The sequence below is a fragment of the Oncorhynchus mykiss genome, chromosome 1, assembly GCF_057628025.1.
Source record: "Oncorhynchus mykiss isolate SJ-2025 chromosome 1, ASM5762802v1, whole genome shotgun sequence".
Lineage (NCBI taxonomy): Eukaryota > Metazoa > Chordata > Actinopteri > Salmoniformes > Salmonidae > Oncorhynchus > Oncorhynchus mykiss.
In genome coordinates, this window is record NC_143022.1 from 34,994,321 (window position 1) to 35,021,310 (window position 26,990).

At 41.9% G+C, this 26,990-nt stretch overlaps 1 protein-coding gene across 1 annotated transcript in view; it reads left to right on the forward strand.

Moving 5' to 3' along the window:
• LOC110521553 (voltage-dependent calcium channel subunit alpha-2/delta-1-like) overlaps window positions 1–26,990 on the forward strand; it is a 45,395-nt gene that overhangs the window by 11,316 nt on the left and 7,089 nt on the right. The window contains 14 exon segments of the mRNA XM_090184311.1: window positions 3,622–3,693; window positions 4,154–4,225; window positions 4,451–4,512; window positions 4,773–4,849; window positions 9,073–9,163; window positions 9,402–9,496; window positions 10,238–10,319; window positions 12,516–12,578; window positions 16,017–16,120; window positions 18,598–18,617; window positions 18,620–18,677; window positions 18,854–18,921; window positions 19,031–19,069; window positions 19,175–19,246. Coding sequence (XP_090040437.1) covers window positions 3,622–3,693; window positions 4,154–4,225; window positions 4,451–4,512; window positions 4,773–4,849; window positions 9,073–9,163; window positions 9,402–9,496; window positions 10,238–10,319; window positions 12,516–12,578; window positions 16,017–16,120; window positions 18,598–18,617; window positions 18,620–18,677; window positions 18,854–18,921; window positions 19,031–19,069; window positions 19,175–19,246 — 975 coding nt within the window.

Here is a 26,990-nt window from a genome sequence, read left to right on the forward strand (position 1 = left end):
ACACCTGCTCTTTCCATAACAGACTGACCAGTTGAATCCAGGTGAAAGCTATGATCCCTTATTGATGTCACTTGTTAAATCCACTTCAATCAGTGTAGATGAAGGGGAAGAAACAGGTCAAAGAAGGATTTTAAAGCCTTGAGACAATTGAGACATGGATTGTGTATGTCTGCCATTCAGATGGGCAAGACAAAATATTGAAGTGCCTTTGAACGGCGTATGGTAGTAGGTGCCAGGCACACTGGCACCTTGTGTCCAGGCACACTGGCACCTTGTGTCAAGAACTGCAATGTTTCTGGGTTTTTCACACTCAACCGTTTCCCATGTGTATCAAGGACAACTGTGGGAAGCATTGGAGTCAACATGGGCCATCATCCCAGTGGAACGCTTTCGACACCTCGTCCATGCATCGATGCATGGAAGCTGTTCTGAGGGCAATGTTAGGAAGGTATTCCTAATGTTTGGTATAATCAGTGTATGCTACAGACTACGCATACAAGCGGGGCACATGCAAACCTTTGTTGAAGGTTGCAACAGTCATGGTTTGATTCCTGCCTGGCCACATATGATTAAAGAGCCTGGCCTATGAATTCATATTATTATCAAATGGAGAATAATATGTCTCCCTCTGAAATACTCCCTGCATCACTCTCATTTCAGTATGTGTCTGTTAGAAAAGGATCTGTAACTGCAAGACAAGACTCAGTAAGCCATGTGCCATCACTCTCCATGAGGTGACAATAGGACCGAGAGAGAGTAGATGTACTGCACAGAAGGTTGGTGGCACCTTAATTGGGGAGGACGGGCTCGTGGTAATGGCTGGAGTGGAATGGTATCAAATATGGTTTCCATGTGTTTAATAGCATTCCATTTGCTTTGTTCCAGCCATTATTATGAGCTGACCTCCCCTCAGCAGCCTCCACTGAGTAGAATATAGTAGAATATAGTACAGAATATAGTACAGACTTAGATTATTAGCCCTTAGGTGCTGATCTTTAACTGTAAGACCATTGAGTAGAGTGTGTGTGTACAGTAAAATGTGGTCAAGTGTTGGCATTTCCTGATGCTATAGCCTTATGAGCAGCATGCTCCTACATTCCAGGAGGAATAGATACGAATAGTGACTAGTACGTATTAGTTAGTTACTAACCTCCAGTAAACTAACATCACATAATTAGCTCAATGTTTCACACTGTTTATTTAGACTCTCAGATTTTCTATGTAACGGTTTCTTTCCTCTAATCCATCTGTCATGCTGTTATTATGTTATGTAAGTGACTAGAGACGTTTGGGTGTGCGGTTATGTGTGTGTGCGGTTATGTGAGAGGGAGAGGGAGTGGGAGAGAGAGAAGGGTGGGTCCTTGAGGAAATTATAGATGTTGTAGATAAGGCAGTTAGTTTCCTGTGATGAGTTAAGTCATTGGAGCTAGAGCTGTCTGGCAGAGAGAAGCAGTGACTAAACTAACACATGGTGACATGACCAGGGTTATAGCGGGTCCTTCCTTTGTACTGCTGCAAGTTTGCCTTTCTCCCTGGATCAATTCTTGAAACTGTATTTCCTATTTATATTCACACCATATGCATGCTTTTTAAATTATGTCCATTATCCAGTGAAAGGGCAGGAGTATTTTCTCATGGACCCCTGTGCTGTCTATAGTCTCGGCTATGGGGGCCCACCCTGAAACACACACCCTGTCAATCTTACTGTGTATGATGTGTGTGTGTCCGTGCCTGTGTGTGTATCTGTGCAAATGTGTGATCAGAGAAACAGAGGGGTGTGTGAATATTGAGGGTGACCTTTGACTATTTGAACATATTCTCTCTTTTCTCTCTTTTTCTTGTGTTTCGGTCTGTATGTGATTATGGTTGTATAGAAAACCCATTTCATATTCATCACATAAATCCCTCGCTACATTTGGAGTTGTATTTTGATCTCTCTCCCCCACCCACTCACTTACCCCCTCTCTTTCTTTCTCTGCCATATACTTTCATCCTCCCACAGACGAAACGATTTGACTGTTTATCAATGTGCATGCATTTTCTGTATTATCTAATGGCCTCTAACGCAACTAGCTCTCACAGTCTCACGTCAGAATTAGACATTTTTCAAATGTCAAATTTTGCAGTTGTTGCAAATGTCACATGTTGAAGTGTTTAATGTTAAGTTTAAGCATTAACTCCTAATGGTTAAGGTAAGGGTTAAGGTTTGAGATATTCTTGAAAAAAATCTTTAAAACTACTTTCTTTTGCTGGATTCAAACTTGTAACCTTTGGAATCAGAAGCAGACACTTATGCCCAACCCCGTACACAACACCCTAGCAAAACTGTTACCTACTTGAAAGTAACAGCACTCACTGTTGCTCCTAGTGGCCGGTTTCCACATCATCTCATGACGTCATTAGACATCGATGGACATCGAACACTGACTTGTATCACGAATGACCTGGCTCCTAACAAAATAGATTTTGTTATTTTTTTTTTTTCCTCTTCATCTTCCTCCTCCTTCTCCACTGTTCCATGTGTATTTTCTCTCCATCTAATGTAAGGATAATTTATTAACCACCATCATCACAGTGTGTGTCTGTAGCTTTTGCAGAAACTAAATCCATATGAACCTTCCATAAAGGGTATACAGTCTAAAGGTAGAGCAGCGTTGTTTTAGACCAGAGTATCAGGTTCCATCCATTTACTGGTGCTTTAATAGAGTAGATGTGTATTACTGCTGCTACTTACATTATAACATTATAAAGTCACTGATACGCACAGAGGGTTTCACTGCTGACATTAACCCTGTGTACAGTCGGTCTGTATGAAACACACAGACTCAAACAGGCATGCAGACAACACACGCACAGACTAAACAATTATGCACACAAGCAACACAGACAAAAATACGCACACACACACATTCCCACAGTGACTGTACGTACATACCCCAACCAGAAGCCATGGATTACAGGCAACATTTGCACTGAGCTAAAGGGTAGAGCTGCCGCTTTCAAGGAGCGGGACTCTAACCCGCTCCTCTGCTACTCTCTGTTTATCATATATGCATTGTCACTTTAACCATATCTACATGTACATACTACCTCAATCAGCCTGTATATAGCCTTGCTACTGTTATAGCCTTGCTTCTGTATATAGCCTCGCTACTGTTATTTTTCACTGTCTTTTTACTGTTGTTTTTTTTCTTTACTTACCTATTGTTCACCTAATACCTTTTTTAATTGGTGGTTAGATCCTGTAAGTAAGCATTTCACTGTAAAGTCTATACCTGTTGTATTCGGCGCATGTGACAAATAAACTTTGATTTGAAGTATTCAAGTCAGTGGTAAACCCCTACCTGGCATTGATTCTCAGCTTTATCTACTGAATTAACCAGCTTTATTTACTACAATAACCCAGTGTTTCTCTCCATAGTAATGTTGTTTTCACTGGTTTCTTGTAAATATTGAATAAATGTATATATGTGTGTGTGTGTGTGTGTGTGTGTGAGTGTGTGTGTGTGTGTGTGTGTGTGTGTGTGTGTGTGTGTGTGTATGTGCTTGCTTGCCTGAGTGCATGTGTGAGCATGTGTCATGCTAACTCATCCACCAGACTAAACACCCTCCTCTCTTCAGAACCCTAAATTCCAGGAGCCTGTCACTCTGGACTTCCTCGATGCGGAACTGGAGAACGACGTCAAAGTCCAGGTAAACGCACGCACACACACACACACACACACACACACACACTCTCTCACACACACACACACACACAGGTGTTAGTTGTGTCCTGTCTCCTACTAAATCTAATTGAGTGTGATTTACACAGTGACTGGCTGTAAATGAGAGGACATATTTACAGGAGCAGTGACAACCACAACTCTGTCTGTCTCTCTCTCTCCTTTAATATATACGATTGGAGTGAAGTTCAACGTATACAGTATGTGCTACAATCTCCTTGTTGTTATTCCTCTCTCCTCTCTCTCTCTCTCTCACTCTCTCTCTCGCTCTCTGGTGTACAGATGTGCACTGTGTTTTAGCTTATACAGAGAATGGTAGAGAGATCAAACCTTGTAACCATTCAGATATCTGACACAGGGTACAGTTGGAGAATAAACATTGTTAGATTTATTTTGTTATTTCTCTCTCTCTCTCTCTCTCTCTATAGATCAGGATAATTATGATAGATGGGAACCCAGGTGAAGAGACCATAGAGACTTTGGTTAAAACTCAGGATGAGGTGAGATCAGCACAAATGACAGATAAATATGTTACTAATACTGACTCACTGATGTCATCTCCCAGTGAAAACAGTGAAAGGTTTCCGGGGAAGGGAGTTATATGTTGTTTAGGATTAGGACTGTTTTAAAGCTTCTGTTTGTATGTGTATGTATTTTCACGTACATTGTGCATGTGTGTTTGCTTGTGTGTGTGTTTGTGTGCATGTGTGTGCGCTCTCTGACAGAGATACATCGACAGAGGAGTTAGGACGTACACCTGGGCTCAGGTCAATGGAACAGACTATAGGTGAGCAGGAGGACTGGCAGATGTTGAATCCAGTTCAGAAACAACCCTTAACCCCATAGCTGTAGCCCTAGAAACTGAATAATAATGAATAATATACGTCTGACCAGTAGGGGGCACTCTATGTCCCTTTCCATCACAGTAAAACAATCACTCAAATGTGTTTATGCAGATTATCAGTGTTCTGTCACCTTCTGGATGAACATGTTTTTCCAAGCATCACCATCAGTCTGTCAACATTGACCATACCTTTATTTCCCCAGCTTGGCCCTAGTCCTCCCAATGTACAGTGAACACTACATACAGGCCAAACTGGGAGACACCATCAGACAGGCTATGGGTGAGTACACACACACAAACACACACACACATCAACACAAACAAAACCTTCTTCAACGACTCTGCTCTCAGATCAGCGAGTTTTGCAGATGTCCCTTGTTTTTATAGAGTGCTTTTGGAACTTCTGTGAGTAATGTTTACTGTTCATTTTTATTGTTTATTTCACTTTTGTATATTATCTACTTCACTTGCTTTGGCAATGTTAACATATGTTTCCCATGCCAATAAAGCCCCTTGAATTGAATTGAAATGAGTGGCCCTCTAGATCAGTCTCCTGTCCTGCTACTCATAGACTTAACCACACATACTTTGATCCTCCCTTTGTCTCTCCCTTTGTCTCGCTCTCTCCTTCCATCCTACCATCCCGCTCTACCTCTCCTGCTCCCTCTCTCTCCTGGGCTCAGGAGTTTCTCTCCTCCCTCCCTGTCTCCCAACCCTTTCCCAGTTCCTTTGTTCCCTCTCTCACTCTCTACCTTCATCCTTTCCATTACTCTTTCCTCTGTTCCCTCTCTTGGAATCTGAGGGCAGAGGGGAGATATTACCCTCTACAAAGCTTGACTCTGCTCCAGGGCTTTCCTCTGGACTGTAAATCTGTCTGTACCTCTTTCTCTACCCAGACCTGGTTTATAGCTGCTCATAGCGGCTTTATCACATGGACCATGTACCTCTGATGTACAAGATAAATCCACCTCTACATCCAACTCTCTGTTGACTTTAATGTTCCCCTCCTGTCTTCTCTCTATCTGCTCCTTTATTGGATCCATACAGCCCCATGGGGCAAGTACTCAGTGTATTCTCTGGTGTATCTCACTTTTCATTATCTCTCCTCCAGTCTCTGCATGGTCATGTGTCTGTGTTTGCTTGATGAAGTATATTGATTCAGAGGGAAACAAGAGGAAGTGAAAAGAGTCTAAGACGGGAAAATGAATGACTAATCTACGGTGATAGGGAGTAATAGAAAGAGTAGTTAAGGTCCATGTGATCCCTGTCCTGCCAAGTCCTTAGAGGAGATGCCCCAAATCTACCTGTCATGTTTAACATGCTATTGAAATGATTTATTTTGTTATTTGATTTAACCAGGCAAGACAGTTAAGAACAAATTGTTATTTACAATGACGGCCTACCCTAACCAGGACAACGCTGGGCCAATTTTGCGCCGCCTTATGGGTCTCCCAATCACCGCCGGTTGTGACAGCCTGGACAGCCTGGAATCAAATCAGGGTCTGTCGTGATGCCTCTAACACTGAGATGCAGTGCCTTAGACCGCTGCGCCACTCCGGAGCCCATAAGAAATTCCTTGATTATGGACCAGATACTCATGAACCTTTTGATACTGAACCATCAGTAAACGATTTCACAGACTCCTGACATGACTGTATCGAGTTTAATGGAATTGTTTCTCATGATGTCTTCTTTTAAAAGATGGGGTGATGAACATTGATGTCTTTACGAGTGTAGAAACTATAGAGCAAAGTAAAATCCCAAGCCAAGGATTGTCACATATGAAATGATAGGAGAGACAAACACTGTGCTGGAGTAACTGTGGATGTCTGTGAACAAACTATGCTTTATTGCGTGTCTCTGCATGGTAGCACCTCACAGTTTTGATAGTGCTGTTGTTTTAAATCAGTTTTCCTTCCTTTTCTAGACTTTTTAATTGGTGTAATATCAATGTGGCAAGACATCTGAAATCCCAATGGTTCTGTTTTCTCTCTATCTACCTAACCATCTCTCTTTCTCTCTCTCTGGGGTCACTACAGGGCAGAAGGGCATGTATTTCTCTTCCCCTCTTCTGTTTGTTCGATCACTTCAGTCTCACTCCACACCTTCTCTAACTCTCCACACCACACCACACTTCATCTCTGTCCAAAACTGTGTGCGTGTGTGTGACACACATTGACTTGTCACCACTGTAACCAGTCTGTGGTTGAGATGAAAATATTTGGCATGGGCCATCACATCCTCAACAAGTTCTACAGCTGCACCATCGAGAGCATCTTCACTGGCTGCATCACTGCTTTGTATGGCAACTGATTGGCATCTGACTGCAAGGCGCTACAGAAGGTAGTGCATGGGCCGAGCTCCCTGCCATCCAGAACCTCTATACCAGGCGGTGTCAGAGGAAGGCCCAAGCGGTACCATTGCACTCAGTCTGGAACCAACAGGACCCTGAAAATCCACAGGACATCTAAACAAGACCGTTAATAGCTAATCAAATGTCTACCATGACTACCTGCATTAACCCTTTTTTGCACCAATTCTCTTGAACTGACTCTATGCACAAGCACTGGACTCTACCCACACACTCACACATACTTACACTGACTCCCCAACACACATATACACACACCCACACACTACATACGCCCACACACCCTTACATCATGCATATGCATACAGACACCACACACACACACACACAATACATACAGTGCATTTGGAAAGTATTCAGACCACTTAACTTTTTCCACATTTTGTTACATTACAGCCTTATTCTAAAACTGATAATTGTTGTTTTAACTCATCAATCTACCCACAATAGCCCATAATGACAAGGCAAAAACAGGTTTTTAGAATAAATCAATTGAAATATATATAGAAAAAAATTGAAATATCACATTTACGCCATTATTCCGACCTTTTACTCAGTACTTTGTTGAAGCACCTTTGGCAGCGATTCTTGGGTTTGACACTATAAGCTTGGCACACCTGTATTCTGGGATTTTCTCCCATTCTTCTCTGCAGATCCTCAAGCTCTGTCGAGTTGTATGGGGAGCGCCGCTGCACAGCTATTTTCAGGTCTCCAGAGATGTTTGATCAGGTTCAAATCTGGAATCTGCCTGGGCCTCTCAAGGACCAGAGAATTTTGTTTCTCTCCTTTAGGTGCCTTTTGACAAACTCCAAGTGGGCTGTCATGTGCCTTTTACTGAGGAGTGGCTTCCATCTGGCCACTCTACCATAAAAGCCTGATTGGTGAAGTGCTGCAGAGATTGCCCTTCTGGAAGGTTCTCCCATCTCTACAGTGGAACTCTGGAGCTCTGTCAGAATGGCCATCAGGTTCTTGGTCACCTCCCTGATCAAGGCCCTTCTCCCCCGATTGTTCAGTTTGGCCGGACGGCCAGATCTAGGAAGAAACTTCCAAACTTCATCCATTTAAGAATGATGGAGGCCACTGCGTTCTTGGGGACCTTCAATAATGCAGACATTTTTTGATACCCTTCCCCAGATCTGTGCCTCAACACAATCCTCTCTCTGCATTCTATGACAATTCCTTCAACCTCATGGCTTGCTTTTTTACACTGACACTGTCAACTGTGGGACTTTATATAGACAGGTTTGTGCCTTTCCAAATCATGTCCAATCAATTGAATTTACCACAGGTGGACTCCAATTGAGTTATAGAAACATCTCAAGGATGATCAATGGTAACAGGATGCACCTGAGCTCAATCTCGAGTCTCATAGCGAAGGGTCTGAATACTTATGTAAATTAGGTATTTCTATGAGTATTTTTTGTATACATTTAAAATATTTTCTAAAAACCTGTTTTTGCTTTGTGATTACGGTGTATTGTGTGTAGATTGATGAGGAAGCATGTTGATTTTTTCCAGTTTAGAATAAGGCTGGAACGTATCTAAATGTGGAAAAAGTGAAGGGGTCTGAATACTTTCCGAATGCACTGTACACTACAGATACTGTCTATCTATCCTGTTCCCTATTTTATACCCACCTACAGTATATGTACAGTACATAAATGCATCAATTACTTCGCTCCCCTGCATATCGACTCGGTACTGGTACATTCTGTTAATAGCATGTTATTTTGTGCTCCCTGTATATAGCCATGTTATTCGTTATTCACTGTGTATGTATTCCTTGTGTCACTATTTAAGCATGTGACATACTATTTAATGTGATTTGATTTTATGAACCAGTATCCGTTGGTTGTCAGTGAGTTTAAGGATTGCCTTGTTCTAGGAAAGGCCTGACCGAGACAGTCAGCAAAGTCTACTGTCCTATCAGCCGTGAAAAGTCATGCTGACAGACTAGTGGTAATACCAAGCTTAAAAGATGGAACGATGGACAGGAGTTTAGCTCCATAATCACTGTCTCTCTTTCTGTCATTTCTTGTTACACTCATTCATCTTTATTTTTCAGTTCTTTATTTTCATAATGATCAGTCTATGTACTGTGTAGGCCATGTGTCCTCCACAGTGTGTGTAAGGTTCTAAAGATGTCTGTCTATTCTCTTCAGCCATGGACACTCTGCAGGTGGAGAGGTTTGATGAGTTGGGACATACCTTCATTGCCCCCAGGTGATTGGCTACAGCAGCATATATGAATCTCCTCCACCTCAGATCATAAACAACCATCGATACTCCTGTAGTTTACTTACAGACAAGAGTAGCTATTTAATCCACAGTTTATGCCAGCATTGAGGAGCACTGAATAGCATTGAGGACAAGTTATAACAGGGGTTGAGTATGATGTTGTGCAGATGTTGAGTTAGGTTTGAGACTACTGTAATGTATCTAATGTGTCCTATTGAAATAGGGAGTACTGCAAAGGCCTGAAGGACAAGGACAACAACACCCAGTTCCTCCTGGACTTCAACCAGTTCATTGACAGGAACACAGTGGAAGAGCCATGTAAGTTGCCATGCCTGTCCCACGCACGCACACACATGACCACACGCACACACACAGATGGAATTCCTCTGCATGCACGCACGCACGCACACACACACACACACACACACACACACACATATACAGATGGAATTCCTCTGCACACACATAGATGGAATTCCTCTGCACGCACACACACACACACAGATGGAATTCCTCTGCACACACACACACACACACACACACACACACACACAGATGGAATTCCTCTGCCTGTTTTGTTCGATAGCCAGTCAAGGTTGAAGAAAGAGTCGCTTTAGATCAATACAGTCATTAAGAGGCAGTACGCCCACCCAGGAGGGAGTGGTTAGTGGGGTGAGTCAGGCCGGTTTCCCGCCACTGTGATATCATGGTGTTCCATAGCCCTGTGACGGTCAGAGGGTAGCATCAGCCTGATCGAATGAGGTATAGGCGTTTGATTAGTCTAGTCTGGCCAGGGGGTGATATCATCCTGATCGACTGAATTTCCTAGAACCTGATGTTGTCATGCTTCTATGTGACTCAAAACCTCTATAGTGGTCATCATCTAATGGGTATCAGCTACTGTAGATCCTACCATCTTCCTCATCGTCAGCTAATGGAGCTCAATGTCCTCGGTGTTGTCTAATCAAGGTCAAGCTATCTTCTCCTATGTGTCAAATTTGCAGTTTGCCATGGGGTCTACTGCGGATGGTACTTCAGTAACAATGTCTTCCTCTCTAGGTAATATGGCTCTGGTCAGTAGGCTGCTGTTGGATGCTGGGTTGACGGCTGATCTGGTCAAACTGTGGAAGGAGCAGACATTGTGAGTGACACACACACACTTCCCGTCATTACTGCATTGCATTACAGTGATCATGTAAACATTGAGAGTCAGTTAAGTGAGTCATATAGAAAGTCAGGCTATTCCCTGTTTTATTGATGTCTTATTGGAGAAACACAAAGCAGCTAATACTGCTAGTCTAATGTATAGGTCTGTTGCTCTGAGAGTCTTGGCCTTGTTTTGCCAATAAAACATGATGAAAGAAAGACCCAGGACCAGCCATGCCACTAATTAGTGTGTTCTGAAGACACCCCAGTAATTACAGTTAAAGTCGGAAGTTTACATACACTTAGGTTGGAGTCATTAAAACTAGTTTTTCAACAACTCCACAAATTTCTTGTTAACCAACTTTTGTTTTGGCAAGTCGGTTAGGACATCTACTTTGTGCATGACATAAGTAATTTTTCCAACAGTTGTTTTTTCACTTTTCACTGTATCACAATTCCAGTTGGTAAGAAGTTTACATACACTAAGTTGACTGTGCCTTTAAACAGCTTGGAAAATTCCAGAATATGATGTCATGGCTTTAGAAGCTCCTGATAGGCTAATTTACATAATTTGAGTCAATTGGAGGTGTACCTGTGGATGTATTTCAAACTCAGTGCCTCTTTGCTTGACATCATGGAAAAATCAAAAGAAATCAGCCAAGACCTCAGAAAAAAAATTGTAGACCTCCACAAGTCTGGTTCATCCTTGAGAGCAATTTCCAAACGCCTGAAGGTACCACGCTCATCTGTACAAACAATAGTATGCAAGTATAAACACCATGGGACCATGCAGCCGTCATACCGCTCAGGATGGAGACGCGTTCTGTCTGTTTGAGATGAACTTACTTTGGTGTGAAAAGTGCAAATCAATCCCAGAACAACAGCAAAGGACCTTGTGAGGAAACTGGTACAAATGTATCTATATCCACAGTAAAACAAGTCCTATATCGACATATCCTGAAAGGCCATTCAGCAAGGAAGAAGCCACTGCTCCAAAACCGCCATAAAAAAAAGCCAGACTACGGTTTGCAACTGCACATGGGGACAAAGATCATATTTTTTGGAGAAATGTCCTCTGGTCTGATGAAACAAAAATAGAACTGTTTGGCCATAATGACCATTGTTATGTTTGTAGGAAAAAGGAGGAGGCTTGCAAGCCGAAGAACACCATCCCAACCATGAAGCACGGGTGTGGCTGCTTCATGTTGTGGGGGTGCTTTGATGCAAGAGGGACTAGTGGACTTCACAAAATAGATGGCATGAGGGAGGAATATTATGTGGATATATTGAGCAACGTCTCAAGACATCAGTCAGGAAGCTAAAGCTTGGTTGCAAATGGGTCTTCCAAATAAACAATGACCTCAAGCATACTTCCAAAGTTATGGCAAAATGGCTTGAGGGCAACAAAGTCAAGGTATTGAAGTGGCCATTACAAAGCCCTGACCTCATCCTAGAGACAATTTGTGGGCAGAACTGAAAAAGCGTGTGCGAGCAAGGAGGTTTACAAACCTGACTCAGTTACACCAGCTCTGTCAGGAGGAATGGGCTAAAATTTACCCAACTTATTGTGTGAAGCTTGTGGAAGGCTACCCAAAACGTTTGACCCAGGTTAAACAAATTAAAGGCAATGCTAGCGAATTCTAATCAAGTGTATGTAAACTTCTGACCCACTGTGAATGTGAAGAAAGAAATGAAAGCTGAAATATATAAATTCTCTTAACTATTATTCTGACATTTCACATTCTTAAAATAAAGTGGTGATCCTAACTGACCTAAGACAGATAATTTTTACTAGGATTAAATGTCAGGAATTGTGAAAAACTGAGTTTAAATGTATTTGGTTAAGGTGTATGTAAGCTTCCGACTTCAACTGTATATTGAACATATATTGATGCATTCATTCATACCATAGACACATGTTTGTCCATTATAATCCACACACACTCAAACAAACCAAATCAATTTACTGAACAAACAACTCTATTCAGAATTAGGACATCATGAGAAGTGACTCTCCGGAAATTTAGCAAACTGTTTTTAAAGTTTCTGGACACAGAGGAACAGAAAGAACACGCACGCTCGCTCGCTCACTCTCTCACTCAGTTCATGCCTCTTTCTGAATTGTCTCGATGGTCCCTTAGCCTCTTTTGTTGAACTGTGATTGGTTTCTGTGTGTTCTTTTGGTTCCCAGGCACGGAGTCCTGGCCAGATTTGTAGCCACTGACGGAGGGATCACTAGAGTCTATCCCAGAAGGTACGCTCAGATTTCTCCTTGTCAGTCCTACTATTAGTTAGTTAGCCTCATGCTCCCATACTATACTGTATGTGCCTTGGCCAACTCCTATTGTATAAAGCCATGAAAATGAACAAATACACACTGGCACGATTCGGTGTTATGTAGCAACATTTGAAATTGTTTATTTTTTTAACGTTGGATAAAAGTAGAGACTCAGAGATAGAAAATGTTATATAATACACTACAGTTGAAGAACAATGGGGAAGTAATTCTGCTTTGAAAGTTTATAAACTTTCTTTATAAACCAGACTTTTGAGAAAATATCCCTTGAATGTTTTCTTACACCTACTGGAGAGCTCTTCTTTGTCTACACCCAGTCGGCATCGTTCACACCTTCTTAAGCCTTTGCCCCACCCATCTCTTTAAGGATTCACATGTGAGGCTACTGTATGTGCTGAACAGAATGAGTACAGCAGTGTACTAAATAACCAAAGATTTCAAGACTAAAGGCTTGTTTAACCTACGCAATGTTGTCGCAGTGACATCATGAACATTTTACTGTCCTCCGACATAACGACAACTTGTCATTGTCATTATGAAAAAGTATAAACACAAAAACAACAGGCTGCATGAGTAGCCTGGTGGTCCAAAATAGCACAATTGGTGTATTAGTATATGTCAATCTAGCAAACCAGGCAACTAACAGCAACTTTCTAAACAATGTTTTGGTTCGTTTATAGCTTGTTAGCTAGCTAGCTAACGTGAAGTTATCTGGCTGGCCAGTTCAAATAATGACCATATCAGAGTGTGACGAAATAAAAAGATAAGAAAAAAAGATAAGAATAACAAATACTTAAAGAGCAGCAGTAAATAACAATAGTGGGGCTATGTACAAGAGTTACCGGTAAAAAGTCAATGTCAATGTGCGGGGCCACCGGTATCGAGATAATTGAGGTAATATGTACATGTAGGTAGCGTTATTAAAGTGACTATGCAAAGATAACAACAGCGAGTAGCAGCAGCGTTCCAGAGGGAGGGTGAGGGGGGGAGGGGGGGGGGGGGGGGGTGCAAATAGTCTGGGTAGTCATCTGATTAGCTGTTCAGGAGTCTTATGGCTTGGAGGTTGAAGCTATTTAGGAGCCTCTTGGAACTAGACTTGTCGCTCCGGTACCGCTTGTCGGTAAAAGAGAACATGCTATGACTAGGGTGGCTGGAGTCTTTGACAATTTTTATGGCCTTCCTCTGACACCGCCTGGTATAGGTCCTGGATGGCATGAAGCTTAGCCCCGGTGATGTACTGGGCCATACGCAATACCCTTCTGTAGTGCCTTGCGGTTGGAGGCCCATACCCATACCAGGCAGTGATGCAACGCCTCAGAATGCTCTCGATGGTGCAGCTGTAAATCCGTTTGAGGATCTGAGGACCCATGCCAAATCTTTTCAGTCTCCTGAAGGGGAATAGCTTTTGTCGTGCCCTCTTCATGACTGTCTCGGTGTGCTTGGACCATGTTAGTTTGTTGGTGCTGTGGACGCCAAGGAACTTGAAGCTCTCAACTTGCTCACTACAGCCCCATCGATGAGAATGGGGGTGTGCTCTGTGCTCTTTTCCTTTAGTCCATAATCATCTCTTTTGTCTTGATCACGTTGAGGGAGAGGTTGTTGTCCTTGCACCACACGGTCAGGTCTCTGACCTCCTCCCTGTCTCATCGTTGTCGGTGATCAGGCCTACCACTGTTGTCATCAGCAAACTTAGTGATGGTGTTGGAGTTGTGTCTGGCAGTGCAGTCATTAGTGAACAGGGAGTACAAGAGGGGGCTGAGCACGTTCCGCTGAGGGGCCCCCGTGTTGAGGATCAGTGTGGCGGATAAGTTGTTACCTACCCTTACCACCTGGGGTCGGCCCGTCAGGAATTCCAGGATCCAGTTGCAGAGGGAGGTGTTTAGTCCCAGTGTCCTTAACTTAGTGATGAGCTTTGAGGGCACTATGGTGTTGAAAGCTGAGCTGTAGTCAATGAATAGCATTCTCACGAAGGTGTTCCTTTTGTCCAGGCGTGAAAGGACAGTGTGGAATGCAATAGAGATTGCATCATCTGGCCCTGAGGCCTTGGGAATGTTTACCTGTTTGAAAGTCTTATTCACATTGGCAGCAGAGAGTGTGATCACACAGTCGTCTTGAACAGCTGATGCTCTCATCCATGTTTCAGTGTTACTTGCCTCGAAGCGAACATAGAAGTTATTTAGCTCGTGTGGTAGGCTTGTGTCACTGGGCAGCTCTCGGCTGTGCTTCTCTTTGTAGTCTGTCATAGTTTGCAAGCCCTGCCACATCCGACGAGCGTCTGAGCCAGTGCATTACGATTCAACGCAGTGTAGTACGATTCAACGAACAACGCAAAATAGCATGGTTCATTGAGAGCCGATGAGACGGCAGCCCTCTCCTCCAGTGCCATCTTGATCCTTTACAACAGCCTTCTGTGTGTTCTATTTTCAACTCCCTCCACATATTTGCAATCAAACGCCAGAATTTTCTCCATCTCCTTAGCTATCATATTCTGCTTCCACCGGGCACACTCAACTGATTTCAAAACTCTGTCCTTCAGAAAGTGGAGAGTAACATTTCTGCATTTCTTTGTGATATCTTTCCATTAATATGGTTTAGAAAGGATTACCTACACATACTGAGCATGTTATAGACAGAAGCGTGCTACATCGCCGACCAATCCGAACTTATCTCTCGGCACATCCAGCCCATCCATTATCTCAGCCAATCATGACTAGCGGGAACGTTCTTGTCTTTTCCTGTGGCTGAACCAACTATGCTCGTAATTGTTTTATATATTTTGTATTTACAGTTGGCATACAAGCTTGTTATTAGAGCATAGTTCACATGTTCCAGAAGGCATTTCTAACAAAAAAATGCATTTTGATCAAAAATCTGTGTTTAAATTGCCTCTCTGTGAAGTAGCGATGCACGGCATACGCCTAGTTTCCTGAAACGAGTCACAGATAGGAGTTGGCTAAAGCACAAAGCCATTTTAAAGGTTACAGTGTTTTGGATATGGTGGATATGATATTGTTTTACTCCCCAACTTGTTCAGCTGGCTCTGTTCACATTGCATGGACAGTTAGTCCTCCTAAATCACCAGAACATGATTCCCATCCACACATACACTGGAGACATACTCAGTAAATATGGACTCTCTCTCTCTTTCTTTCTCTCTGCCTTGGTGATTGTTAGAGTACAGCAGTTAATCACAGAAAAAAACATTGAAACATTTTCATATAAAACATACATATTTTTTTCTTTATCTCTGGGCCAATTCTATTCCATTTTCCCCATGCTTTGTGCTTTGGGTGTGACTGTTATATTTATCAAAGTTTGGCCTCACATTTGAATAAATCTTTCAGACATCTGTATCTTAAAACGTTCTGTATGTGTGCACGTGTGTGTGTGTTTCAGTGCTGGGGAGGAGTGGACAGAGAATGCCGAGACCTATGACTCAAGTTTCTACAAGAGGACTCTGGATAACGACATCTATATTTTCACTGCTCCATATTTCAACAGTATGTTCACAAACACACACACACACACACACACACACACACACACACACACACACACACTGATCCTCTCTTCAGTGTGGTCTTCCAGCAAATCCCGGGTAGCCTGCTCCACTGGCCTTCTAGTCCTCTTCTATCTTTACTTCCTTTCTATGCTTCTCCCTATCATCTCTCTATCTACCCCCCTCTTCTGTCCCACCCCTTTCTCTTCCTTCTCTCTCACTCTCTCTACTCACTATTTTAACTTATCTAATGCTCTCTGCTACTTTCCACTCACCTTCTCTATATGTCCCTGTGGTATTGCAGCAATCAACAGATGAAGTCGGAAGTTTACATACACCTTATCCAAATACATTACATTCAGTTTTTCACAGTTCCTGACATTAAATCAGAGTAAAAATTCACTGTTTTAGGACAGTTAGGATCACCATTTAATTTTAAGAAAGTGAAATGTCAGAATAATAGTAAAGAGAATTTATTTATTTCAGCTTTTATTTCTTTCATCACATTCCCAGTGGGTCAGAAGTTTACATACATTCAATTAGTATTTGCTAGCATTGCCTTTTAAAATGTTTAACTTGGGTCAAACGCTTTGGGTAGCCTTCCACAAGCTTCCCACAATAAGTTGGGTGAATTTTGGCCCATTCCTCCTGACAGAGCTGGTGTAACTGAGTCAGGTTTGCAGGCCTCCTTGCTCGCACAAGATTTTTCAGGTCTGCCCATACATTTTCTATAGGGTTGAGGTCAGGGCTTTGTGATGGCCACTCCAATACCTTGACTTTGTTGTCCTTATGCCATTTTGCCACAACTTTTGAAGTATGCTTGGGATCATTGTCCATTTGGAAGACCCATTTGCGACTATGCTTTAACTTCTGGAGATGTTGCTTCAATATATCCACAATTTTCCGCCTTCATGATGCCATCTATTTTGTGAAGTGCACCAGTCCTTCCTGTAGCAAAGCACCCCCACAACAGGATGCTGCCACCCCCGTGCTTCACAGTTGAGATGGTGTTCTTCGGCTTGCAAGCCTCCCCCTTTTTCCTCCAAACATAATGATGCTCATTATGGCCAAACAGTTCTATTTTTGTTTCATCAGACCAGAGGACATTTCTCCAAAAAGTACAATCTTTGTCCCCATGTGCAGTCTGGCTTTTTTATGGCAGTTTTGGAGCAGTGGCTTCTTCCTTGCTGAGCGGCCTTTCATGTTATGTCGATATAGGACTCGTTTTACTGTGGATATAGATACTTTTGTACCTGTTTCCTCCAGCATCTTCACAAGGTCCTTTGCTGTTGTTCTGGGATTGATTTGCACTTTTCGCACCAAAGTACGCTCATCTCTAGGAGACAGAACGCGTCTCCTTCCTGAGCGGTATGACGGCTACGTGGTCCCATGGTGTTTACACTTGTGTACTATTGTTTGTACAGATGAACGTGGTACCTTCAGGCGTTTGGAAATTGCACCTAAGGATGAACCAGACTTGTGGAGGTCTAACATTTTTTTCTGAGGTCCGAGGTCTTGAGGATTTTCCCATGATGTCAAGCAAAGAGGCACTGATTTTGAAGGTAGGCCTTGAAATACATCCACAGGTACACCTCCAATTGACTCAAATTATGTCAATTAGCCTTTAGAAGCTTCTAAAGCATTGACATCATTTTCTGGAATTTTCCAAACTGTTTAAAGGCACAGTCAACTAGAGTATGTTAACTTCTGACCCACTGGAATTGTGATACAGTGATTTATTAGTGAAATAATCTGTCTGTAAACAACTGTTGGAAGAATTACTTGTGTCATGGACCAAGTAGATGTCCTACCCGACTTGCCAAACTATAGTTTGTTAACAAGAAATTTGTGGAGTGTTTGAAATACATGTTTTAATGACTCCAACCTAAGTCTATGTAAACTTCTGACTTCAACTGTATTGATTTATTCATGCAGGTCAAACAGCAGTATGTGAATAGATCCAGTAGACTAGAGTAGGGTTTACTTAATAGAGCGCTGAAGTACACTATGACACCATTCCAGGAATGGGGATAGTTGACCCATGATAGATCTTTCTCTGCTAACATGCAGAGTCAAATATCTTTATGGTCACGTTAGCATTCCTTGGGTACCAATCAGTGACCTAGGCCAATTACTTTCGGTGTGCTTCGTTTAGCTTCACATACAGGGTAGGCAGGATTTGCACTTTTGGGACTATTCCATTTGTATCCCATCTGCAGCTGTTCTGTATGTGCTGCTACTGCACTGCCACAGATACATGACCATTTACCCACTTACAGACCTAGAGACCAAACAAACAAATATGATATATTCTATCATATTTGTTATGTCCTGAAACATGATTTTCACCAAATGGGTTTTTAAAGCCTCACACAATTACTGTCACTGTCATTGTCATGCAAGTGTCACTACATGTGAATGTGTTGACACTCTTACCGCCGCTCTCCCTCACTCTCCCTCCTTCTGTCTCTGCTGCAGGGAGTCAGGCTATGAGTCAGGTATTCTGGTGAGCAAGGCTGTAGACCTCAACATAGGTAGAGTCAACCTCAAACCAGCGGGTGAGTAGACAGTACCGCCCCCATCTCCTTAGCTGGGTGCTTAGTTGTTGTATTGGGTAGTTCTGAATTAAACTGACAGCCTAGAGAATTAGATGAAACATCCATAGCTCCTTTTGTACAGGATTATTCAATAACATGTTTCTGAATATCCCTTTTGTTGTTTCAATGTCCTGTAGTGGTGGGAGTGAAACTAAACGTCTCTGTCTGGATGAACAGCTTCATGAACGCCACCATCAAAGTCAACGTAAGAGAAACTCTTTCTTTAGTTTAGGATTTCTTATTCACATCCCATTATGTTTGCTAAACTTGTGACCATTCATTCATGATGGTGTGTGCTTTTATGGCATTTACAGTGCAAGGATGAAATATGTGGCTGTCTGAAGAATGATAAGGTACAATGGGTACAATCTCACCCTTGGAAAATCTTTAGAAATGTTGATTATGTTCTATACCGACTGATGTTCTCTTTCTATCTGTCACTCTCTCTCTCTCTACAGCATGTTGACTGTGTCATCTTGGATGATGGAGGCTTTCTGCTGATGTCCAATCAGGATGAGTATATCACACAGGTGAGTCTCTGTCACCTAATCAGATTGCTCTGTCACAGACATGTACATTTGTCGTACCAGAGAAGGGTCAACAGTCTGTCTGTCGGTCTGTCTGTCGGCAGGTTTCCCAGGCCTAGTTCTGGAATAAAAACATGGTACATTTTTGGGACAGGGAAACTAGCCTTTATAAAATGTATTGACCTGATCTGTATTTAGCTAACTACTCTGACTAGCCAGATAATATTTTGTTGCCTGTTTCCACAGACATTTCCTTTGCGTCTCTAAAACTCTTTATTACCAATGTCATATCATGTTTGGCATGACAACAAACAAAACAGAGTTTTTAAAGCACAGATCTAAGCGATAATGGCTCCATAGCATCTACAGTATTCTGAAGTTAGTAGAACATAAACCCATAGTCCCAAAGCCAAGACACTCCTTTTGGAATGAGAACTGAAAGGTCTTTGTGGTTTGGCTGGCCACCAGATCTCTTCTCCTGCTCCTCTCTCCATCCCTGCTTCATCTGATCTTTTTTTATTTTATTGTATTTAAACTTTATTTAACAGCGAAAGACCGTGGGTCTCTTTCGCAGATGAGCCCGGCATGAACACATCAATAAACAACAATGAGATTATTCAAACAGTATCTACAGTATATATACATCAGTTACACAATTCCCTGAAAAGTAAACACGATAAGCAAAACACAATCGAATAAAACAAACACATTCTTCAGTAAAAAGGCCCTCTAACGTCTGCATGAATTGCCCTAGAGGCACCAACTCCACCAATTTAAAGCAGATTTACCTAAATCGGTGTAGATTGACAGGATCTCCAGGGTTAGCCATCCCAGAGTCTTTGTCTTGTAACTTAACAATGAAGTAAGGTATGGTGGAAGTTTATGCAAGAGGGCTTTATTGACAAAAAATTTGCAATGCATCAATCTATAGCAGGGATGGGCAACTTTGATGGGTGTTGGGTCCACAAAAAAATCTGTTATGTCATCATAGGGGGCCACAGTAGCTCGCGGGTCTGCCTGCCCACATCCATACACGCACATGTAGTCAGAGCCGGCCTTAGCCCTTTGGGGACCCTAAGCAAAATATTGTTTCCCCCACCTTGCTATTCCCCCACCTTGTTTCCCCCACCTTGCTATGTTTCTCCCACCTTGCTATTAGAGTACATTTTCTGTAACTCTATATATTTTTCCATGGGGCGTAGAGAACATGTAACAGTTGTAAAGAAAGGTTGCTACAAATCTATACATTTTGCCATGGGGGTGAGTGAGAGAAAATTGAGACATTTTAAATTGTACACATTCTGCAATAGGGTGGGGAGAAATGTTTGCAGTTTTTATATGATATCTGAGTGAGAGTGACCAACAAAATGAATAGGGGCTCCCCGGTCGGTAATTTGACCATAATTACTACACATTTGGATAGCTAGCCACTAGACTAACTTACTGTACCAATAAAGAAATGTAAAAAGTTGAGAACCCGACTGAGTCTTCTGCCCGCCTCACATTTTGCAATTTTATAACTAATTTCATGCAATTCTACAAATTTTGCTTAGGGGAAATGTTTCAGTTTTACAGATTACAGTGCCTTCGGAAAGCATTCAGATTCCTTGACTTTTTCAACATTTTGTTACATTACAGCCTTATTCTAAAATTGAGTGAATAAAAACATTTCCTCAGTCATCTACACACAATAACCCATAATGATAATGCAAAAACAGGTTTTTAGAAAAACAGAAATACCTTATTGACGTAAGTACTCTTTGCTATGAGACTCGAAATTGAGCTCCAGTGCATCCTTTCCATTGATCAACCTTTAGATGTTCCTACGACTTGATTGGATTCCACCTGTGGTAAATTCAATTGATTGGACATGATTTGGAAAGACACACACCAGTCTATATAAGGACCCATAGTTGACAGTGCATGTCAGAGCAAAACCAAGCCATGAGGTAGAAGGAAATGTCTGTAGAGCTCCGAGACAGGATTATGTTTAGGCACATACAGTGCCTTGCGAAAGTATTCGGCCCCCTTGAACTTTGCGACCTTTTGCCACATTTCAGGCTTCAAACATAAAGATATAAAACTGTATTTTTTTGTGAAGAATCAACAACAAGTGGGACACAATCATGAAGTGGAACAGCATTTATTGGATATTTCAAACATTTTCAACAAATCAAAAACTGAAAAATTGGGCGTGCAAAATTATTCAGCCCCCTTAAGTTAATACTTTGTAGCGCCGCCTTTTGCTGCGATTACAGCTGTAAGTCGCTTGGGGTATGTCTCTATCAGTTTTGCACATCGAGAGACTGACATTTTTTCCCATTCCTCCTTGCAAAACAGCTCGAGCTTAGTGAGGTTGGATGGAGAGCATTTGTGAACAGCAGTTTTCAGTTCTTTCCACAGATTCTCGATTGGATTCAGGTCTGGACTTTGACTTGGCCATTCTAACACCTGGATATGTTTATTTTTGAACCATTCCATTGTAGATTTTGCTTTATGTTTTGGATCATTGTCTTGTTGGAAGACAAATCTCCGTCCCAGTCCCAGGTCTTTTGCAGACTCCATCAGGTTTTCTTCCAGAATGGTCCTGTATTTGGCTCCATCCATCTTCCCATCAATTTTAACCATCTTCCCTGTCCCTGCTGAAGAAAAGCAGGCCCAAACCATGATGCTGCCACCACCATGTTTGACAGTGGGGATGGTGTGTTCAGCTGTGTTGCTTTTACGCCAAACATAACGTTTTGCATTGTTGCCAAAAAGTTCAATTTTGGTTTCATCTGACCAGAGCACCTTCTTCCACATGTTTGGTGTGTCTCCCAGGTGGCTTGTGGCAAACTTTAAAAGACACTTTTTATGGATATCTTTAAGAAATGGCTTTCTTCTTGCCACTCTTCCATAAAGGCCAGATTTGTGCAATATACGACTGATTGTTGTCCTGTGGACAGAGTCTCCCACCTCAGCTGTAGATCTCTGCAGTTCATCCAGAGTGATCATGGGCCTCTTGGCTGCATCTCTGATCAGTCTTCTCCTTGTATGAGCTGAAAGTTTAGAGGGACGGCCAGGTCTTGGTAGATTTGCAGTGGTCTGATACTCCTTCCATTTCAATATTATCGCTTGCACAGTGCTCCTTGGGATGTTTAAAGCTTGGGAAATCTTTTTGTATCCAAATCCGGCTTTAAACTTCTTCACAAAAGTATCTCGGACCTGCCTGGTGTGTTCCTTGTTCTTCATGATGCTCTCTGCGCTTTTAACGGACCTCTGAGACTATCACAGTGCAGGTGCATTTATACGGAGACTTGATTACACACAGGTGGATTGTATTTATCATCATTAGTCATTTAGGTCAACATTGGATCATTCAGAGATCCTCACTGAACTTCTGGAGAGAGTTTGCTGCACTGAAAGTAAAGGGGCTGAATAATTTTGCACGCCCAATTTTTCAGTTTTTGATTTGTTAAAAAAGTTTGAAATATCCAATAAATGTGTTTCCACTTCATGATTGTGTCCCACTTGTTGTTGATTCTTCACAAAAAAATACAGTTTTATATCTTTATGTTTGAAGCCTGAAATGTGGCAAAAGGTCGCAAAGTTCAAGGGGCCGAATACTTTTGCAAGGCACTGTATCTGGGGAAAGGTACCAAAAAATGTTGGCACAGTGGCCACATATGTTTGGAACCTCCAAGACCCTGGAGCTGGCCTCCCGGCCAAGCTGAGCAATCGGGGGAGAAAGGTCAAGGTCAGGGAGGTGACCAAGAACCCGATGGTCAGTCTGACAGAGCTCTCGAGTTCTTCGATAGAGATGGCAGAACCTTCCAGAAGGACAACCATCTCTGCAGCATTCCACCAATCAGGCCTTTATGGTAGAGTAACCAGACGTTAGCCACTCTTCAGTGAAAGGCACATGACAGCCCACTTGGAGTTTGCCTAAAGGAACCTAAATACTTTCAGACCATGAGAAACAAGATTCTCTGGTCTGACAAAACCAAGATTGGAGGATACCTGGCACCATCCCTACGGTGAAGCATGGTGGTGGCAGCATCATGCTGTGGGGATGTTTTTCAGCTGCAGAGACTGGGAGACTAGTCAGGATTGAGGGAAAGATGAACGGAGCAAAGTACAGAGAGATCCTTTATAAAAACCTGCTCCATAGTGCGCAGGACCTCAGACCGGGGCCAAAGTTCACCTTCCAAGAGGACAACGACCCTAAGCACACAGGCAAGACAACACAGGAGTGGCTTCGGGACAAGTCTCTGAATGTCCCTGAGTGGCCCAACCAGAGCCCGGACTTGAACCCGGTCAAAGATATCTGGAGAGACCTGAAAATAGCTTTTCAGCGCATTCAACGCTCCCCATCCAACCTGACAGAGCTTGAGAGGATCTGCAGAGAAGAATGGGAGAAACTCCCCAAATGCAGGTACCCAAGAAGACTCAAGAAGACCCAAGAAGACGCAATGCTGTAATCGCTGCCAAATGTGAGTAAATGGTCTGAAAACTTGTGTTAATATGATATTTCTGTTTTTTATTTTTAATGTATTGGCAAACATTTATAAAAAACAGTTTTGCTTTGTCATTATGGGGTATTTTGTGTAAATTTATGAGAGATTTGTTAAATATTTTTTAATCAATTTTAGAATAAGGCTGTAACGTAACAAAATGTGTAAAAAGTCAAGGGGTCTGAGTACTTTCTGAAGGCAATGTATTTCCTGCAATTCTACACATAGGGTGGGGAAAAATGTTTTCAGTTTTTAATTTGGATATTGATCCGCGGTCCTGCAAAAGGTCGCCAGTTGCCCTTCCCTGATCTACAGTAGACGAGACGTGAAAGAGGGCAAACCTACTTTCTGATACAAAATGCAATGATGTGTATCAGCCAAAGTAAAGTTCAATACACTATGAAAAACTATGTCCAATGGCTTCAGTACAGTGGCAGCTTCATTCACATAGACAATATCGCCATGGTCAATAACCGGATTGAATGTTGACTGAAAGTTTAGTTTCCTGGTATTTAACGAAAGACGGGACTTGTTCTTATTACAGAAGCCTACACAAAAAATGTATCTTCAACATGCTTTTTGAAAGACATATTTTCGTCAATCTAGATGCCCAGATATTTATAAGCGGGGTCACAATGAATGAGAGCACCATGTGGTTTAGCCACAGAAAAAGTCAGGAACCTTCCCGCTGGCCATGATTGGTTGAGATAATGGATTGTCTGAGAGATGAGTTCGGATTGGTCTGCGATGTAGTTAACTACCTGCAGATTACCGCAGGGTAGTAACGTTATGAGTTGGGACTACGGTTCATTGTTTAGTTAGCTAGCTAGCTACGTGTCTAAACACAAGACTCCACTATACAAATAACCATCTCACTGTATCGTTTACACCTTCTGTATCCTGTGCATGTGACAAATAAACTTGGAGTTTTATTTGATATAGTGTGTGTTTCCCAGAGACAGTAATGTGATGAACAACATGACCTGCACCACAATCAGAATGGTATATAGGCAAAGGAGTAGATAAAGTACATTTTTACTACTACTTTTTGCAACTAATTAGGATATAACGTTAGGCCAAAAAGTTATAAAATTATTTTGTAGAATGCCTGCTTTTATGTTGTCACACTCATACGCTATTTTATGTAATTAGTTCAACATTAACATGTAAATAATTATCTTGTTTACTTTCCTGTAATAATGAATACAAATTAGATAAAGTTAAAATGTTGTCAGCTATATGATATATTCATTATATAAACTGGCTAGCCAGCTAACTTAACGTGAACTAGCTAGCTAATAAGATTGAAACAAACCATAGAATTGTTTTATTAAGTTGCTTTTAGTTTCCTGGTTTGCTAGATTGACATATACAAAAAAAACTATTTTAAAAGGATGGGTTTATTGGTGTTAAAATACACCAGTTATGCTATTTTGGAACAATAGGCTGCTGATTTCATGCAGCCTATTGTTTTTGTGTGTATACTTTTTATTTTTTCAGAAGTTGGGTTACAATTATATCAACTTTCAAAGCAGAATTCCTTTCCCATTGTTCCTCAACTGTAGTGTATGATATATCATTTTCTTGCTCTGAGTCTGTAGTTTTATATCATGTAAAAAATACCATTTCAAATGTTGACAGAGCCGAGCCGGTGTATTTGTTTGTTTTCATGGTTATATACAATAGGAGTTGGCTAAGGCACATACTGTATAGTATGGGAGCATGAGGCTAACTAACTAATAGTGTAGGACTGAGAAGGAGAAATCTGAGCGTACCTTCTGGGATAGACTCTAGTGATCCCTCCGTCAGTGGCTACAAACCTGGCCAGGACCCCACCTCTGGGAACCAAAAGAACACACAGAAACCAATAACAGTTCAACAAAAGAGGCTAAGGGACCAATGAGACAAATCAGAAAGAGGCATGAACTGAATATTCCAGTGTGTGTGTGTTATTTCTGTTTCACTGTGTCCAGAATCTTTAAAAATAAATTGAGCCTCTACTTTTACCCAATGTAAAAAACACAATTTCAAATGTTGCTTCTAAAGACCTAATCAAGCCGGTCGGTCACGTTTGACAAAATATTTAGGAGGAGGTCATAATTTCCATGAGTCTTTGAAGGAAGAACCCACATGGTAAAAGTGGAAAACAAGTTAGGTCGAAAGACAACTGATTTTAACCAAGTCAAATTAATTTATTGTGTTAGAGGTTTTATGATGCTTGTACAGTGCATGTGGAAAGCATTCAGGCCCCTTGACTTTTTCCCACATTTTGTTACGTTACAGCCTTATTCTAAAATGTGTATATATATACAAAACAAATTATCAATTTACACACAATACCTCATAATGACAAAGCAAAAACTGTTTTTTAGATTTTTTTGCCAAAAAGATAATATGAAAAAACTGAAGTATCACATTTTTACGTAAGTATTCAGACACCCTTTACTCAGTACCCTTTTGAAGCATTTACAGCCTCACGTCTTCTTGGGAGTGACGCTAAAAGCTTGGCACACCTGTATTTGGGGAGCTTCTCAAATTCTTCTCTGCAGATCCTCTCAAGCTCTGTCAGGTTGGATGGGGAGCATCGCTGCACAGCTATTTTCAGGTCTCTCCAGAGGTGTTCAATCAGGTTCAAGTCCTGACTCTGGCTTGGCCCCTTAAAACTTAAAAAGGACATTCAGATACTTGACCCATAGCCACTCCTGCATTGTCTTGACTGTGTGCTTAGGGTCATTGTCTGGTTGGAAGGTAAACATTCGCCCCCAGTTTGAGGTCCTGAGTGCAGGTTTTCATCAAGAATCTCTATGTACTTTGCTCCGTTCATCTTTCTCTCAATCCTGACTAGTCTCCCAGTCCCTGCAGCTGAAAAACATCCCCACAGCATGATGCTGCAACCATCATGCTTCACCATAGGGATGGTGCTAGGTTTCCTCCAGATGTGATGCTTGGCATTCAGGCCAAAGAGTTCAATCTTTAGGTGCCTTTTGGGAAACTCCATGCGGGCTGTCATGTCCCTTTTACTGAGGAGTGGCTTCTGTCTGGCTACTCTACCATAAAGGCCTACTTGGTGGAGTGCTGCAGAGATAGTTGTCCTTCTGGAAGGTTCTCCCATCTCTACAGAGAAACTCTGGAGATCTGTCAGAGTGACCATTGGGTCCTTGGTCACCTCACAGGCCCTTCTCCCTAGATTGCTCAGTTTGGCTGGACGGACAGCTCTGGGAAGAGCCTTTGTGGTTCCAAACTTTTTCTATTTA